The 19,598-nt window shown below is 38.6% G+C and overlaps 1 protein-coding gene across 7 annotated transcripts in view; it reads left to right on the top strand.

Moving 5' to 3' along the window:
• Nucleotides 1-19,598, top strand: part of NCKAP5 (NCK associated protein 5) — a 1,005,982-nt gene that overhangs the window by 509,948 nt on the left and 476,436 nt on the right. The window contains exons 1-2 of one of the 7 annotated variants that reach the window (XM_063630960.1): nucleotides 3,536-3,679; nucleotides 10,345-10,496. The exons of 5 other annotated variants lie outside the window; for them this stretch is intronic. In XM_063630960.1, the coding sequence (XP_063487030.1) occupies nucleotides 10,494-10,496 (3 nt within the window). In that variant the 5' untranslated portion in view covers nucleotides 3,536-3,679; nucleotides 10,345-10,493. Of the gene's footprint in view, nucleotides 1-3,535; nucleotides 3,680-10,344; nucleotides 10,497-19,598 lie in introns of those variants that run through there. One more of the 7 variants, XM_055260753.2, reaches the window with a different exon arrangement.

Raw genomic sequence — 19,598 nt, 5'->3', positions numbered from 1 at the left:
CAGTAACCTCCTCCCCATCCCCAGCTGTGACACCGGAAAGTTTCAAGACATGGCCAAATGTCACCTAGAAGAGGGGAGACAAAATCATCCTCATTTGAGAACCACTGTTCTTTCTTTGCCAACACTTGGTATTACCTACTCTGTCTTCATACCTGTTAACAGCACAAAGCCAGGCATGTTGATATAGACGTCCTGTGCCTTGGATGAGGGATCTCTTCAGGCATCCAAATACAGCTTATTGCTTTATATTAAAATATTTTCCCAAGATTCTCTTCTAAAACACATTATTTCATTTCCAATCTTCAGGGGTCTCCTAAGTTTTCATCTGGAAAGATCCATGGAAAGTAGAGATTCCCGAGAGACTGAAGGATAGGGGTTTAAGAACCTGGATAGCCAGGCTGGAGTGTGGTCATTTAAACAGGCTGGAATCCCAAAGCCACAAGAGAAGTGGCAAGAACATGGACTTGATTTGGAGTAGGAATGGTGAAAGACAAGATGCAGAGCAGGTTCTCATCAAACAATCTTTAAACCCTCATAAAAAGCTATGGTTTATACAATTGTTTTATGAGGTGTAACACAAGACTACATAATAATAAATAAGATTTGTTTAGTGCTCTGTAATTCATTTTATGGACTCTTCGACAAAAACAAAGGGAAGCAAATGAGGTACCCAGGAGTGAACAACGTTGCCAAGACCCACAGCTAGAAAGAGTCAAAACCAGGATTCAAACACAGCTCTCGCTCCAGAGCTCGTTTTTACCTTCTATCATCTTTCCTCTTCCTGTGACTGCAATCCATATTTGAATATCAAAACAAAAGCAGCAGTTTGGATAAATAACTTTTTATACTACTTGGCACCATAGTTGTTTTTTTTCTTTTTTGTATGTGGATGGACAACCACAGATTGTTGAAAGCATCAATTTATACATTATGAAAAAATATCCTGCGTTTGTATAGCATGGACCGTACAAGGTGAACTGTTTGAAAATTGACTTCTCGCCTGTGGGCTTGGAATTATTCTCTCATTGTTTGCTGCATCTCACTTCCTTTATATTGTCTGTTTTCTTAGGCCTTGCTGTGCTTAAAGGAGGAGTTCAATTGATGCTTGCTTTGTTCAGTTGAGATATGCCCATATTTAAGATATCTACGTTTTGAGAATCCACATTTGCAAAACAGACAAATTATTTAGTGTAGATGTACAAGAAAAGGTTCTTACCTAGTTATAGGACTGGCTCCAAATAACAGGAATCTTTGAATTGGAATTCATCTCATACAATTACTACTTGACCTAGAAACTAAAAGTTGAAGTTCAGGTGTGAGGATATTTGAGAAGTGAAAATAAAAATTCCTTTGAAATGAGAATAGAAGTCAATGGGAACATGGAAAAAGTTTAAACAAACAACAATAAAACTAAGCTCTGTTCTTCACTGCACTTTTACAAGAACACACAGGTAAATACCATCTCAGCATCTCTGAATTATGAAATTCCTCAGGCAGAAGTTACGCATTTTTGAGTTCCAATGCCAGAAGGTTTTTATTCTGAAATTTTACTCCAGCAAAAATATAAAGCTGTCCTGACTTGGTGCTGATAACAACAGTCAGTACTAAGTAGATGTAATAACGTTTTCTGAGATGTCTGGGAACTCTGGACAAGTTAAATATTCATCTCCCCTCTTCTATGGGCCTCTATACTTGCCTGTTGCAGCTCAGGAACAAGAAAGCTTAGATTCCAATGACATCAACAGAGATTTGAGCCTGCGATAAATGGGCTTTGTGCCCTGTATCTGTACGTGTAGAGGCAATCAAGCTAAAGCACAAGAAGCAACTGTGATCTGAGAACACCAGTGTGTATGGGGCCTTCGGGACCAATCACATAGGCAGAGACACAACAACAGAAATGCTGGGATATTTTTATGTGGAATGATAGCACTTTAATTCCTCTGGAGGTAGTCAAAGTACTGTTTGGGGTCTTTTTTTTTGTTGTGAGTTCCTTGAAACTTAATCTTTCATCTTTTTAAACGTATAGAGGTAGGGCATTTTAGAATGTTTCCCCCGTTTGCTGACATGCAACTGAAAATCGGAGTTTCCTTGGGCAGTTCTCTTTTATACTTCTCCTTTTTTGGAGGTGAAAGCATCATCCTAGTTCTCTAGTGCCATGTTTATGTCGCTGAACCTTCACAATAATGCATTTTCTCACATGGAAAAAAATAACATATGACTGTTTGGGGATCTTACTCTTGAAAAGCACTTTGTTTACAAACACACAGTTATTTTAACTGCAGAAAGTAATTTAAGAGTAGCCACAAGTGTCTTCGAAAGCTCTCAATTTCCTGGCTTGTCTTCTTATAAGACTATATTGGTGAGATGTAAAGACTTGAACATTTCCTAAATTACAAAAAACAAAAACAAAAAACAACATTGCATCAAGAAGTCAATTAAATTTTTCCTTAAGAGTAAAAATGGATTATAGAATGTGAAGGTTGATCCAAGCAATAGGTGACAGTCTCAAGGGTGTTCATGAAAGAATTTAGGGCTTCTGTAGATTACATTGATTTTTTTTCCTCTTATAGTAACACTCTATATTTACAGGGATGAATAAATGTTCAACTTATTTTTTCAAAAACAAATATGTTGCTGCAGCTTAAAGTATGTATTTATACTTCTACTTTCCACAGAGCAATCCCTTTTCAACTTAAGATGCTATAACTCTTGTAAATGTGGGTACAGTACTTTTTAAATTCAAAATGTTTTTCCACACAGATCTTTAATCTCTAGCACAGTGCTTTGTGTGAATTTTAAATGTAGTAATTAAATGATTTCTTTTAGAAAAGTCTTTGCAAACGCTACTCCTTGGATGTGATAAAAATTATCTAAAACTTAAAAAATATCTCTTCTTGGCCTTTTGCCTATTTATGTAGAACATCCTTTTTGCAAAGGCTGGTGGTATGGTTGTGAAAAACACATGCTTTTGAAAGTAGTGAGTGCCTAATTTTAGGTTCTGTATATGAACTATACAAGAGGGCGCAAAAAAGGCCACGAATGAGCAAGTGCAAAACTGCTTTAAGTAGTTCCTTGGAGATAGGAGGAATTAGGTGAAGCCCCTTGACTCTAAACTTAAGGTTTCAAGGGATTTCTAGAAAAAATTTAAAAACTCTGTACTTTCTCCCTGGCTGTAGATCCCTAATACAGGAGATCCTGTATGGAAGAAGATCTTATATAGGAGAAGATGTCTTTGTATACAGTTCTGGGCCCTATATACCTCATGTCTTTCTGGCATAAAAGAATAAAATAAACCTTCCTTGGACAGGCCTGAGCTTTGAGGATGCCATTACTTTGAAAGGTGAATCTCAATTGAGAGTTTCTAAAGCTTAATTTTAAAAATGGTTACATCTTGAAAATTTCACATGAGAAATTCACAGGCTGGGAGAAAGCATGACCACCTAATGGTTGCAGGGCCAAGTATTGTCCTGACACATAATACTGACATCACAATGCTAGGTGGTGCCTCTCCAGTTTTGGCTGGAAGGCTGACTTAGCATCAACAGTAGGGAGCTATGTGGGTACCCAGCCGTATTTGCCAAAGTGATTGACACACTGAAGAGCAACCTATATGCTTAAATTAAAATCTGGGCTAGAGGTGTATTTCTATGGGACAAAGCCTTGAATGCACTGTTTTTAGGTACATAACATCTGAATATATTTTTAGATGGACTAATTTTCAATAAACATATGTAGAGTTCATGCTGGCTGTAGAACACTGATTTTGGTGCAGCATGATTAAGACGAGTCATTCATCTTGGCTCCAGTCTCATAGAAGAGCAGTGTCCAAACTTTTTGGCACCAGGGACCAGTTTCGTGGAAGACAATTTTTCCATGGGCAGAGGGTGGAGGTTGGAGAGATGGTTTCAGGATGAAATTGTTTCACCTCAGATCATCAGGAATTAGATTATCGTAAGGAGGGTGCAACCTAGATTCCTGACATGTGCAGTTCACAATAGCGTTTGCACTCCTATGAGAATCTAATGTGGCTGCTGATCTGACAGGAGGCAGAGCTCAGGTGGTAATGCTTGCTCTTGGCTGGGTGTGCACCTTCTGCTGTGCAGCCCCATTCTTAACAGGCCATTGACTGCTACCGGTCTGCAGCCTGGGGTCTGGGGACACCTGTCACAGAGGATATCAGTTCAGTGATTACTAAATAGTTTGTTAAGCATAAGACAGTTTACTACTAATATAACCTGTAAAGTAGAAGAGTCTCCCTAGAAATAGATTATCATCTAGATTTTTTCCAAAGGAGAAAACTCTGGGACTAATCCTCAGAACTGGGTATGGAAAGTTCTAGGAGAAGAAAAGGGTAGTAAGTAGCAGGAATGATGAGTAAATTGTGCACCTAAAAGGGCCAGTCTGTCCACATTGGAGGGTAAATTACTGGCTGAAGAGCTGTTGATGATGCTGGTCAGAGTTGCTGTATTATATATTTAGCTTTCAAACCTTATTTTAGCCATTGTTATGGATTGGATTGTAAATCCCAAAATTTATTTGTTCCCCAGTACCTCAGAATGTGACCTGGGAGTTCTCTGAATATTTTGTGATCCTAAGGGCTGCCTGATTCATGAATTGTTCTTTGCTCAAATAAACTCTGCTAAATTTAAAAAAAAAAAAAAAAAAAAAAAAAAAGAATGTGACCTTACTGGGAAATAGAGTCTTTGGAGATGTAATTTATTAAGATGAAGTCATCTTGGAGACTCGAATAGGGTGAACCCTATAAATGTACAAGGAGAATGTCATGCTGCTAAGCTCAGGAACCCACCAGAAGCTAGGAGGGAGGCCTGGAGCCAATCCTTCCCTACTGCCTTCAGGAAGCCCTGAAGGTGGTCTGCTGATACCTTAATTTCAGACTTCTGGCCTCCAGGACTGTGAGATAATACATTTCTATTGTTCTAAGTCACCCAGTTTGTGTTACTTTGTTACAGCAGCCTTAGAAAACTAATACAGACATTGAATCTTTGTTCAAATTGCTATGTAAAAGCTATCAGAGTGGAGGTACTCTGATTGAAGACCAGATGGGGAGAGAAGATGGGGAGAGGGACTACATATCCCCATCATGTGTAAAAACAGTTCCCTTCCTTTTGCTCCCCTTCATACTTCAGCCTAGAGTGACCCCTGAGAACATTTTTCAAGCCACTGTTTAATTTAGGAGGCTCATTATGTGTACTATTGGACTATATTTGCCATTCCAGTCAAGCTTTTCTTTCACAGTCATTCCAACTTGCTTGTGCCTGTCACTATCATGTTCTACTTTTTTGAAATGCTTACTTAAAAAAATCTAACATCTTTATTCAATCAATTTAAATGCTATTTACTGTATAAAGCCTTCTCTAACTACCATGAGCCTCATTGACTTTTCTCTCCTCTAAATCCTTTCAAAACTTACAGGAACATGCCAGTGGTTCTCACCAACCCTGCCTGTTGTACTTCATGATGGAATCTGTTGCTTTATGGAGTGGGACTGCCCTCCCTATAGATCGTTCATAGGGTCTTTGTATTAGTATCCTATTGCTGCCATAGCAAACAGTCTACATTTAGCAGCTGCAAACAACAGATATATGGCATCTCACAGTTCTGTGGGTCAACAGTCTGGGATACCTTGACTGGTTTCTCTGGTCCAGGTCTCCCAAGGCTGAAATCAAGTTTTGTTCTGCTGGGCTCTTATTGCCAGGCTCTGGGAAGAATTTGCTTTCAGATTCACTCAGGTTGTTGGCAGAATCTGGTTCCCTGAAGTTGCGGAACTGAGGACCTCATTTTGTTTCAACCAGGGGCCAACCTCAGCTCCTAAAGGCCTCTCTTCAGTCCTTGATGTGGGCCTATATCTCAGAGCCAGCACTGGGCACACTGAGTCCCTCTCGTGCTTGGAATCTGACTTCTCCTTTTGCTGCGTCTCTCTGTTTGCAGCCAGAGAAATTATCTGCTTTTAAGGGCTCCTAGATTAGACTGGCCTCACCCTTACAATCCAAAACAATCTTCCTATTTTAAAGTCTGTAACCTTAATGACATCTGCAAAACCACTCTTCCCAAATTCACATTTCTAGGGATTAGGGTGTGGACAACTTTGGTAGGCCGTTGTTCCATCTACTGTAGTTCTTAAGAGAACAAGCCATGCATTATATTTCTTCTTTATTCCCTCTCCCTTTCGCCCCTAGCACCAGTCCCCAGAAGAGCAGTAGGTTCTCTGTAACTTTAGTTGTTGAGTAATTAATTGAATGATGGGTAATCAATGAGGCATGATTTTGTGTTATTGAACCAGTGGCTAATCTAAATTATATTTAGAAAGATTGTTTTGTTAATTGAATATAAGATAGATTGAAACCACAAAATACTAGAGGTGTCTAGACTAGCAAGTAGTGGAGATAACATAGAAATGAGGTAATGGGTTATGTAATTCTGGGATTGTTGTGGAAATAGAGCATAGAGAAGCATCATTCTGAGGTGGGAATAGGACACCTGGATGCTACTCTTAAAGTAGGTAGCCCCTTATTTATGTGTCTGACACAAAATCTCAATGATATTTTTGAATGAGCAAGTGAATGAATACAGCACAATGGATTTTAAATCATAATTCAAAGTGAGTTTAAAAGGTGAAGCCTCCGTTCTGAAGACTGAAGTGTGTATTGCTATTCATATTCTTAAAAATAAATGGAAGAAAATTTGTAATTATCTTGAATTTCCCCTAACACTCCAGAAAAAATTATCCGCAGTCAGCAATGTGTTTTCTTCATGTTTGCCCACATTACCTGTTTCTGCAGCTGCATCCAATATACTGAGATCAAACAACACAATGACAGCAAATATACTCAGCACTTGCCTCAAATAGATTCCAGTGAAAACCTCCCTAACCAAGAGCAAACAGAAAGGAAGGACGGCATATTTTAAATTACCTAAAGGACAAGTGTCTGCTTTTTGTTTGGAGCAATACTACTCTCTCTGGCTATCCATATCCTCTTTCATTTAGAAGCACATTTACCCTTTAGTTGAAATATGTTTGTATGATACAACATGCATTGTATCATGTGGCAACGATATTACTACTACCCTCAGTGTTTCATGAGGGAAAGAATTAACTAGTGGACCTGCAGTTTATGGGGTGATTGTAAGGCAAGTGGAGAATCACTTTCTCAGTTGGAAAAATACCTTAATTTATTAGATTACGTGGATTTTTAAATGAAAACATTAGAGTAAGCATTCCCAGTAATAGATCACATTTAGTAATGGTGTTTACCCCTGCTCCATAATTAACATGAAATCTTTCTCTTCTACGCAGTTTCTTCTTTATACACTATCCCAGCGTTTCTCAAAGTGAGTACCAAATGCTATACAGTATCCCAGCATTTCTCAAAGTGAGTGCCAAATGCAAAGCCACTGACATTAGAGGCACCTAAAGTGCTGATTAAATAGAGAAATTCCTGGGCATATCTAAATCTTCTGAGCTTTATTCTCTGGGAGTTTATTGTGAAAGAAAAAATACTTCTTAGAAACAAACAAAATCTCCACAAACATAAGCGTGAAAACCATTAATCAAAACACAGGATGCGTTGCTCTTTTCCTAACAAACACTCAATAAGATTAGCTAAATATAGAGCCTCCTGCCCCCTTTGAAATCTGTCAACCCCATGCAGACGGGAATCCTTTCCTCTACGTATTAATGCCCTCTGGTAGGAACACAGTAAGTACTAGTTCTTCACAGACATGCCTTTTCATAAGTGGTGGAGATACTCACTGAAGAAGAATGTAGCAAATGCTTATTATTGCACTATTTCAATGACTGTGCTTGAGGTTTGGAGGATAGAAGAAAGTAGACCACCATTTGATAGGACCTCTTGTTACCTACAGCCTGATTTGAAAGATAAGATATACATACATTCAAAAGCAATAAAATTGGTAGATTCCAGATGTGTGATATAGAAAATAGCTATTGACAGTATTTGAGGCAAAATGAAATTATTGTGGGTTGGCATTGTGGTCGGAACGGGGCAGGAGCTAGGTTCTGAGAGATGTGAGCAAAAATGAGTAGCATGCTGTTTTAAGCAAGGGACATACACAGTATGATACAGAGTTGGAGATATTCAGATTGCAAGGTACAGGTGAACAGCACCTGGAGTGGAGAGTTCATATGAGGGAATGGTAAGATTAGGTTGGGATGCTAACTTGGGACCAGCTTATGAAGGATCTTACATGCAAACCCTAAAAAATCTGGCTCATGTTCATTAGGTAATAAGAAGCTGTTGAATAGAGACAAAGTCATGATCAGAGATTTAAGATATAAGATGGATTAGAGAACAGGGAGATTGGAGGCAAGGAAGCAGGTTAGAAGGCTAATACCCAATTATCCAGGTCACAAATAATAGAAACAGGAAGCAGGGTTGTGGAAAAGGGAAGGGATAGATACAAGCATTGTTGTGGAAGATGAACCAATACTCAGTATGTTAGCAGTGAATCTTTGCTTGTGTGGAGCAGAGTGTTAGGGAAAGAAACTGGAATTTGGAGTCTGGAAACATTGTATATGAAAGGCATATACAATTTTTAAGATTCCGTACACATTTTAATTTATTTGTTTTCTCAGCACATATTTTTGGGCCACCTGGCAGATGCCTGGAACATGCTGTGTTAGCATCTGGAGATACAGAAACAAAGTAGATATGCTTTCTGCTAAAGAGTTTCTAGAATCATAGAAAACCCAGAAACCTGGACCAGCAATTACAAGAGGTTGAAAACTGATGCTGAGCTTATGCGTCTGGGTTCCTGGGAGGAAGTGATGCTATTAATCACAAGAGGGAACACAGCAGGTGCAGTAGGCTTAGAAAGAAAGCAGAGAAGGTGACTTTTCCCTCTAATTTAAGGTGCATTGTACCAAAGAGTAGTCCAATGGGAAATAGATGGCACATCTGATATAGGATAATTCAGCAAGGGTTTACTCTACAAGGACTGTTTGCAAAGGTATAGAAATAGATGAATGACAGTGCAGAAACTGGGGACTTTGTAGAAGTCAAACTGTCATCACCCTGTCTGAAGAGCTATATAGGGAGTAGGGAGCAGTTACTTGAACCTGGATGAATTCTTTGTATTAGTCAGGGTTCTCCATAGAAACAGAGACAACTGGATGTGTGTGCACACACGTAGAAAAAGAGAAAGACTTATTTTGGCTCACATGATTGCAGAGGCTTGGTAAGTCCAAAATCTGCAGGGTAGTTCTGTAGGCCAGAGAACCAGGGAAGAGTTTCAGTTTGTTTTTAAAGACAGTCTGTGGCAGAATTCCCTCTTCCTAGAAGGTCAGTCTTTTTCTATGAAGACCTTCAGTTGATTGATTGAGGCCCACCCACATAATAGAGGGTGATCTGCTTTACTCAAAGTCTACAAGTCTACTGGTTTAAATGTTAATGTCATCTAAAAAATACCTGCATAGAAACATCTAGAATAATGTTTAGCCAAATATCTGAGTACTGTGGCCTAGCTAATTTGACACATAACATTAATCACCACAGTCTTATAGAGTGGGTCGCCTTGAGAAGAGCACAGACTTTTGGTAGAAGTAGCTCGGTAACCTTCCAGGGAGAGAGCTGTGGCAGGGGTTCTCAAAGTGGAGTCCTGGCCACCATCATCTGCATCACCCAGGAACTAGTTCGAGGTGCAGATTCTCAGCCCCATCGCAGCAGTACTGAATCAGAAATGCCAGGAGTGGGGCCCAGCAATCTCTGTTAACAGGCCTTCATCTGTGTGATTTTGATGTACTCTAAAGTTTAGGAACCATCCAGTCAGGTGAATAAAACTCCTCCCTCCCTGGTCCTTCCTCTGATCTCCTGTTTGAGCTCTTCCAAGGTTGGACCTCACAGGAAGCCAGAGGCAGAAAACAGCTTATTGATGAGGGCACAAACATTAGCCTCCCAGGGCAGGAATCAGGGTGGGAGACGGTAGAGAAGGGTCAGGAAAAGCAAATGGAAGGTGTTCTACTCCTGCATTAGGGGATATATAGACCAGGAAGTACCTCACATAGACATAATGGTTCAAACCTTAGAGTAGATGAAATTGCCAAAGCAGAATTTAAGAGGAAAGAAAAGTGGCTCAGGTATAGAGCCTAAGTGTGTAATATTACAGGTTTAAGTGGTGGGTCGCATCTGTGATTTTTCTTCTAAGATTACATTATATTTTGAACTCTCACTTCTTAACTGAACTGGCTTTTTGCTGGGTCAAGACTGTAAGTCAGAGTCCTTAATTTCCCAAATAGACCACTCCCTCTGATGTATGCATGTCTGGCATATAAAGCATATGCATCCCTATTTCATCCCCAACACATAGCTTATCCACCATTGTGACGCTCATCAGAGAATTCAACCATGAATCAATTGCAGTCCAGCACTTATCAAAGTCTTCCTTGAGACATCTGGTCTTCCATAGAGTGTGTCTAATGAGCAAGTGATTCCTCTGTGACTTTAAGTGTTATTGCCATGGTAAGTTATAGAAGCAGCATGTCAAATACCTAAGCCATATTATCTCAGCCCCTTGTAGAAGTGACTTTACTGAGTTAACATTTATGTTATACCTTCAGCTCACATGGGTTGCTGTACCAGTACTAATAACAACTTGAAGAGCTTTTCTATATCATTTATTGATTGTTTAATAAAATCTTGCTGATTATGCACTCGGCACCAGTGCTCACCAGAGGTGGCTTTAAGACATGGTCCCTCATTTGTGAGAGTTGTTCACATTCTCACAAATGAGGCAGAAACACAAACAGTTACATAATCACAGCATGTGATTAGAAAACAGAAGAAAGTGATGCCCATTTCATCAAGAGCCAGTTACATAATCGCAGCATGAGATTAGAAAACAGAAGAAAGAGATGCTCATTCAATCAAGAACAGTAAAAAGAAAGAGTTTCAAGAAGGAGGAACTGGCCGGGCATGGTGGCTCACGCCTGTAATCCTAGCACTTTGGGAGGCCGGGGAGGGTGGATCACCTGAGGCCAGGAGTTCGAGAGCAGCCTGGCCAAAATGGCAAAACCCCGTCTCTAATAAAAATACAAAATTTAGCCAGGTGTGGTGGTTGGGCGCCTGTAATCCCAGCTACTCGGGAGGCTGAGGCAGGAGAATCACTTGAAACATTTTGGTGGGGCGGAGGTTGCAGTGAGCTGAGATTGCTCCATTGTGCTCCAGCCCGGACCAAAGAGCAAAACTCCATCTCAAAAAAAAAAAAAAAAAAAAAAGAAGGAGGAACCATTTGAAGTGGGCCTCGGAAGATGCATAGGAACTCACCAGCTAAACTAAGGTGATAGAGATGCGTTGGGAGGGGAAGGCGTTCTAGGACCAAGGAAAAGAACAGTAGGAAAGCATGGAGATATACCAGGAGCACAGTGGACACAGGAGAGAGTGTTTAAAGATGGGGCTGGATTGATGGCTGAGGGCTTTATGTTGTACGCCTGGGGGTTTGGGAACTTTATTCTGAAAGTAGAAGAGGAAAACTAAGGGCTTTGTGATCCCTGGATTAACCTGAATAGATTTGAGTGAGTCAAGTTTGGTATTTTGTAACTATTACATGAGTTTATTTTTAAAAAAAATCAGTAGTCTTTATTTTTTAGAGAAGTTTTAAGTTCACAGAAAAATTAAGCAGAAAGTAGAGGGAGCTCTCATATTGTATTACCTACTCCACTCTCACCCCCAACACAGTTTCCCATGACTGTGATTAACATCTTGCATTAATATGGTACATTTGTTACAATGGATGAAGCAATATTGCTACACTATTATTGACTAAACTCTATCATTTATATTAGGGTCCCTCTTGGTGTTATATAGTTCTTTGGGTTTTGACAAATGTATAAAAATGTCATATATACAGCATTATAGTAGCATACAGAATAGTTTCTGCCCTAAAAACATTTCACATGCCATCCATTCATCCATGACCCCTAGCTCTGAACCATTGGAAATCACTGATCTTTTTAGTGTCTCTATGGTTTTAACTTTGCCAAAACTTTATGTACAATGATGCATTGCTTAATGACAAGGATACATTCTGAGAAATCTGTCATTAGGCAATTTTGTCATTGTTTGAACATCACAGAGTGTACTTACACAGACCTAGTGCTACAGCCTACTCCACTATACACCTAGGCTATGTGGTATGGCCTCATGCTCCTAGGCTACAAACCTGTATAGCATGTTACTGTACTGAATATCATAGGCAATGGTAACACAATGGTAAGTATTTGTATTTCTAAACACAAAAAGGTACAGTAAAAATTACAGTACTATAATCTCATGGGATCACTGTTGTATATGGGGTCAGTCATTGACCAAAACTTTGTTATCTGGCACATGACTATACTTGAAATCATACAGTATGTAGCTTTTTCAGACTGACTTTTTTCACTTAGCAGTATACTCAAGGTTCCTTCATGTCTTGTCATGGCTTGATAGCTCATTCCTTTATATCACTGAATAATATTTCATTGCAGGATGTATCACAGCCTGTTTATTCATTCATCTGAATGGGAGAAATTATAATTTTTCTTCAATATTCATAAATTTGCAGTTGGGAGACTTCTGCAACCAAAGACAGATTAACAAGAGAAAAACACTCAAGTTTATTAATGCATTCAGCGTACATCTCACAGGAGTAAAGTAACTTAAGGCAGTGGTTTAGAGTTTAATCTTACATAAAATCTTCAACAAAGAGCGATAGATTTTAGAAAAATTACAGGGCAAAGGAAACTAGTTCCAGGCTTCCAAAGGTGGGAAAACTGTGGCAAAGTACGCTCACATTCCTCTGGCGCCATCCCTAACTTGGTCAAGCTTGTCTGCAATAAGGGGAAATTTACATTCTTTCTTTAAGTGGGATATAGGGAGAGATCAAAAGACGTTTTAAAAGTCTTTGTAATTCTTTGTTCTGCTTTAAGTAAACAGAGGGAAGGCAGAGAGCTACCCTACATTTTACTTGTCTTCAGCTCAATAATCCTTCATATTTTGGGGAGAAATATTCTGGTTTCCTTCATATCTAATGAAGAACATCTTGATTCCTTTCAAGTTTCTGCAATTATGAATATGGCTGCCATAAACATTCATGTGCAGGTTGTTGGTTTTTGTTTTTTATTGAGATGGGATCTTATCTTACTGTTACCCAGGCTGGTCTCAAACTCCTGGCCTCAAGCGGTCCCCCCACCTCAACCTCCTGAGTAGCTACAATTACAGGTGCACACCACTGCTCCCAGCCATGGGCAGTTTTTTTGTGTGGATGTAAGTTTGGAATATATTTTGGTAAATAACTAGAATTATTATTGCTGGATCATAGGTAAGCCTATGTTTAGCTTTGTAGGAAACTTCCAAATTGTTTTCTAGTCTAGCTGTACCATTTTATACTTTCACTAGCAGTGAATGAGTTCCTGTTGCTCCAGGTCCTCATCAGCATTTGGTGTTGTCAGTGTTTTGGATTTTGGCCATTGTAATAGTGTGTTGTGGTATCTCATTGTTTTAATTTCCAGTTCCCTAGACTCTTTTCATATTTTTACTTGCCACCGGCATACCTTTGGTGAGGTGTCTTTTCAGATCTTCTGCTCACTTCTTAACGCGATTTGTTTTTATTGTTGAGTTGTAAGCATTCCTTGTGTATTTTGTATACCCATCTCTTATCAAATATATCTTATGCAAAGATTTTTTCCAGTCTGTGGCTTGTCTTTTCTTTTTCTTAACAGTATTTTTCACAGAGCACAAGTTTAAAGTTTTTCATTTTAATGAAGTCCAACTTATCAATTATTTATTTCACAGGTCGTGCTTTTGATATTGTATCTAAAAAGTCATCACAACACTCAAGGTCACCTAGATTTTCTTCTGTTTGTAAAAAAAAAAAAACTTTTTATTGAAGTATAATGTACATACAGAAAAGCATGCATATTGGTTAACTCACTGAATTTTCACAAGTTCACCTGTGAATCAGCACCCAAACCAACAAATAGAATATTACCAGTATCCTAGAAGTTCCTCTCTAGGCACCAAACGAAATCCCCTTCAGTAGGCACCTAATGACATGGATCACCTTTGCCTGTTTCTCTTTAATATAAAGTAAGATCATGCAGTATATACTCTTCTCACTTCTTCTCACTCAACATTGTGAGATTCATCTATATTGTTGCATGTAGTTGTAGTTTGTTCATTGCTGTATGCTATTCCAGTGTTTGAGTATCGCATAATCTATCTGTGTTGATAGACCTTTGGGTTGTTTCCATTTTGGGGCTCTTATGAATAATGCTGCTAGTATATGACTTTAGGTGAGCAGATGTACATATATGGTAAACATATGCACCTAAACTGAAACTGCTGTGTTACAGGTGATGTATATATTCATCTTTAATCGGATACTCCCAGATGGTTTTCCAAAGCAGTTGCACCAATTTAAACTCCCATCAGCAAACCAATTTATTTAAAAATGTTAAAGCTTACTTTTCCCCCTAACTAATGATGCTCTAGGAAAACATGAACTAGGAGGTAAAAATGTAGATGAAGTCCTCACCAGACAGAAAGTGCTCCTTTGAAAGACACAAAGAAAGAGGTGGAAAAACTGTGTAAGATATGAGACTCAGCCCCAACCCAGTTAGAAATCCTGGAGGTAAAGAACACCTTATATTAGTTCCCCCTTATCTTCAGTATATATGCTCCATTCAGACCCCCAGTGGATGCCAGAAACTGTGGACTGGTCTGGACCCTAGATACACTTTGCTTGTTTTATCTGATAACCCAGACAACAACTTAGTGACTGACAGGCGGGTATCCGCTATAGTATAGATACACTAGGTTCACATCCTGGGTGGGACAGAGCTAGACTGTGGATGATTTCATCATGCTGTTCAGAAAGGTATGCAATTTAAAAATTATGAATTATTTCTGGAATTTTCCATTTTATATTTGGACCACAGTTGACTTGAGTAACTGAAATCATAGGTAAGGGGATACTGCAGTATTGAATATACTTGCCCCCTTAAGTACTTGAAGAAATCCTGTTGTTTCTGTTATTAAGCTAGCAGTTTGTAATCACCCTTCCTCTCAAGGCTATCAGTGAATAAACAATTGATTGGAGGATTGTGTTAAAGACTGACATCCATCTGGAGGTGAGGGTGGGGCAAGAATGGAGTGGAGATAGCAAATGCTCACTCATTGGTTTGAAAGAATGTTAACATAGAACAGTTAATTTATACTTTGAACAACAGAGACACAACATAGAATGATTTACAACAATAGTCCCCCTTAAGCAGGGAGCATGGACTAGATTTTAAGTATATTCAGGACAGGAAACTTGTCTTATTCTGAATTGAATGGCAATACCTATTGAGTGTCTGGCAAGAAGTAATTACTAAATAGTTAATGAATGAATAATTAGAGCAGTGTAATATATTAGGATTAAGAAAACAAATCACCTTTTCAGCAGGGAAATAATCAAGGAACATATGTAGAAGAAAAATTTGGGGCATCGTTGTAGTTAAGAGTTAGATAAGAGTCATTAATTGGTCCAAGACAGGTATTTGTTGCCTGCATGTTATGTGCAATTTGACAAGCAAATGAGAGGCTCTCAGTAGAGAAGAGCTGTTTGTGGGGTGGGGTGGGGTGGGGATGGGAGTGGTACTTCGTGTGGGGAAGTATGGAGCCAACATAGAGCACCAGTAAGATCAGTCCATGCTTTGCCTGAGCGTAACATTAACTAAACCCATTATGTAGCTTTACATCTGGTTTTGGATATACCAGTTTTAAAGAGAATGTAAAAATATAGAGAAATATGGCAAAAGTGATCAAAAATGGATGACAAATGACACAAATACATCATACTTCTTATCATACTCAAGTGAGATGTTAAAAGCTTCTATGTATGTGACAGGTAAAGTGTCTGTTAACAGAAGGCTAATGGTTGGCTTAATTATTTTTTCCTGGAATAAAGCCTTTTTATGAAGAGTTTAGAGATGAACAGTTTCTTAGATTCATAGAAGCCCAAATAATAAGACAAGGAATTAAGACACAAAATATTTTTATCAAACGTAAGGAAAACCTTTTTGATTACCAGGATGATACATTGCTGAAATAACAGGGAAACTAGGTATTTTTGTCTGGAGACCATCAAGAAATGAGAAGACAATGATCAATTCTGAGCAATTGTTATGGACTGAATGTTTGTGTCCTCCCAAAATTCAAATGTTGAAACTCTAATTTCCAATGTGTTGGTATTTGGATATTGGGTCCTTAAGAGGCAATTAGGTCATGAGGGTGGAGCTCTTATGATAGGATTAACATGTCTTTATCAGAAGAGACTTCAGAGAGCTTGCTTGCTCTTTCTCTACCACATGGAGATACAGTGGGCAGGTGTCCATCTGTAAACCAGGAAGAGAGCCCTCACTAGGAACTGAATGGACTGGCAAGTTGATCTTGGAATTGCCAAACTCCAAAACTGTGAGAAATAAATTTCTGTTCTTTAAGTCACCCAGTCTGCGGGATTTTTGTTATAGTAGCCCATACTAAGACAGCAATTGAAGCACTTCCCTGCTTAAGAGAGACCTGGGTAAGATGGTCACTCTGATGCCCAAATGTCATTTCACTTTAAGAAAAGCAAAAGTAATGTAAAAATTGAACATTAAGAGTGTGAAATGTATAAGTTGAACCGAAGATATGCTGACAACGTTTAATTAAATAACAAACTCTTTAAAGGCACGAAAGGAAGAATTTTAGAGTATGTCTGCTTCATTTGCATAAGCACTGCAATGTGAAGCTGTACCATATACTGGCTTTCAGATCAGTTATCAGCCAATAAAAGCTGATACGATACAGTGGAAATGGCTTCCATATTGCCCATAACCCTATAAACCATTGGCTTTTGCTGGCAACTGAGGCTTCTCTGCAAACTCCAGAATACCACTTTCAGAGGCAAATTCTACCAGCCTGATAGCATTTTCTAGTTTTATTTGATCTTGAAAAACATTTCATTATGTTTAATTTAGGGAAATGAGATTTCTTTAATTACTATCAGTAGCAGCTATTAGAGGCTCAATTACATTTGCAAATTTATTTTTAAAAGCTTTATGGTTTTCAGATAAAAATTTCAAGATCTAACTGCATCCATTAAAAGTTACTGTTCTTCCCTTTGGTACCCATGCTTCCAAGAGAGAAGGTATGTTTTATAATAAAATAAATAATGCCAGAAGCTGAGGATTTGCCTAAATGGGACTTAGAGTCACTCATTTGGAAAGATTAGATATTTTATTAAATAAATTGGCTCATCAAATATGTTTGTAGATTCCTATTCTTTGGGGTTTCACATACACTAAACTCTTCCGTGCGAAAGGTCAGGATGTACCCATGGGGAAGAGGCCGCTTACTAGTTGGGAATGTAGATGTTGCTCATCCGTATGCTTACCTAGCCTTGGTTATAGACCTACCATGAGTTATATATCACCACTGCTATGTCTAGAGCAGTGTCTCCATGAAAGATTGTAAGGTGGGGTCCACATAACCTCTAATTTATTAGTCTCTTCAACACTATCAGTGATTTTAGAGGTGACTCCAATTTTATATGTTCTGGAGCTTATTCATATCATTCAACAATTATTAGCGATATGAAAGCCCTTCCCAGACTGGATGTTGCTGTTTTGCTCACTCACAGTAGCATTAATAGGTTATTTTTCTTCTTCTAAAGAGATAAATGGAATAATTTACCTATTGAAGTCCAGAGAACATTAGCACCCACGATGAGGTGCCCGTGACAGGGCTTTAGCCTTCTCACTATGATCAGAATGCCTTTCATCTGTGGCACATAGAGGAGCACCCTGTGCTTAGTAGGTATTAATACTTAGTAAACACTGGTTGATGTGATTAGTTCAGCACTCTTCAAATCAGAAGCAGCTGTTTACAACTACAACCAGAATAGTGTTTGTCCGTCCACTTGGTGGCAATTTTGAGCTATTGCATAGAAGTGCTATCTTGGATCAAAAAATAGAAAGTGTTTTTGTGAAAAACTTTGGGGTCTGTTCATTGAATTGCATCACTATAATACAAAACCACCTCTGTTGACAGGAAATATCACCCGCTAATAAAAATTGTAAATGCCTTTGTTGCTGTTTGTCATGGATATATACATGCAAGGTTTAAATGATTTAAACAATTGTTTCTTGAGTTCTTTTTTGCTAATAAACATGAAGGTGAGAACATGCCTTAGCTTGTTTAAGGTGTATGCACGTGAGGGCTTTTCTCTTTATTGTATTTGGAAGTGTTTGTTTTTATTATTCTCAACTTGCTTTAGCTTTTATCCAGACCACTAAATGCCTACTGATGGAATATAGGGTTATATGCCTTAAGAATTTGGTGTTTGTGTGGATTAGTATTGGAGGGAGAGTTATACTTGGTGCATGTTGGTGGCAACCTGATGTATGGTTGGCTGCTTGCCCCTCGCATTCACCATGGATTCTCACTGGAAAGTTGTATTAAGAGAGTGAACCATGTGATGAACAAATAATTTGAAGGCAAATGCCTATAAAAGCGACTCACAGTTTACAGTGTATAAAATAAAAGTCGCAGATTAAAAAATGCCTTGCATTTGGGGTCTAAAAGTACAACAGCATTTTTTTAAGGTAGTAGGGCTATTTAAAATTGTTCTAGAAAAGTAGTCTCATGAAACACAGAGTCATCATTTACATGTTATGCCACCCCTTCCCTCCCATTTTATCTAGATGTTGCTTTTTAATAACTTCATCACAAGCGAAGATGTAAATATGAACAGGAGCAGTATGGTTGCAGAAAGAATAATAAAGGATAAAGGCATATTGTTATTCTCAGAAAGCTTACGATTCAATCGCTGTCTAATTTAATAAAGTCTTGTTACAGTGGGATGATTCAGCTGTGAGAAGCTTGTAAAAATTGTAATAAGCACTGGAGTCAATGCAGTCTTTTTTAATTCTTGGGGGTGGTAGTTTTTCATGCTGTCCACTCTCAGGAAAGCTGCAATGTGCTGCAGAGTTGTTTGTCAATGCCTGGGCTTATTTTTGTAAGAAAGTATTGATTACAGAGTGAAAAACATTTAGTTTAACAGCAGTCAATGTGTAACAGACAAAAGGACGTCGGAAGTTTTGAAGTCTTTAAAATATGAACTAAATGCACAATCTGGAGAGTTAAGTTGTTGGTAAAAGTTACGACCCAAGGGTACACAAATTTTAGATTACAAACTTACTACTCTTCCCCTCCTAGGCCAGCTCAAATATTGGGAGGTAGAAGACTTAATGATTGATTGTGCAGGAAAGTTAACTTATTTATTTACTTTATTTTACTTTAAGTTCTGGGATACATGTGCAGAACATGCAAGTTTGTTACATAGGTATACATGCACCATGATGGTTTGCTGCACCCATCAATCCATCATCTAGGTTTTAAGCCCCGCATGCATTAGGTGTTTGTCCTAATGCTCTCCCTCCTCTTAACCCCTATTTCCCGACAGGCCCCGGTATGTGATTTTCCCCTCCCTGTGTCCATGTGTTCTCATTGGAAAATTAACTTATTTATTAAATAGCACATAGTAAATATAAAACTTTT

The sequence above is a fragment of the Symphalangus syndactylus genome, chromosome 22 (genome assembly GCF_028878055.3).
Source record: "Symphalangus syndactylus isolate Jambi chromosome 22, NHGRI_mSymSyn1-v2.1_pri, whole genome shotgun sequence".
Lineage (NCBI taxonomy): Eukaryota > Metazoa > Chordata > Mammalia > Primates > Hylobatidae > Symphalangus > Symphalangus syndactylus.
The sequence above is the reverse complement of the archived record's forward strand: the minus strand, read 5'-3'. Positions and strand labels throughout refer to the sequence as shown.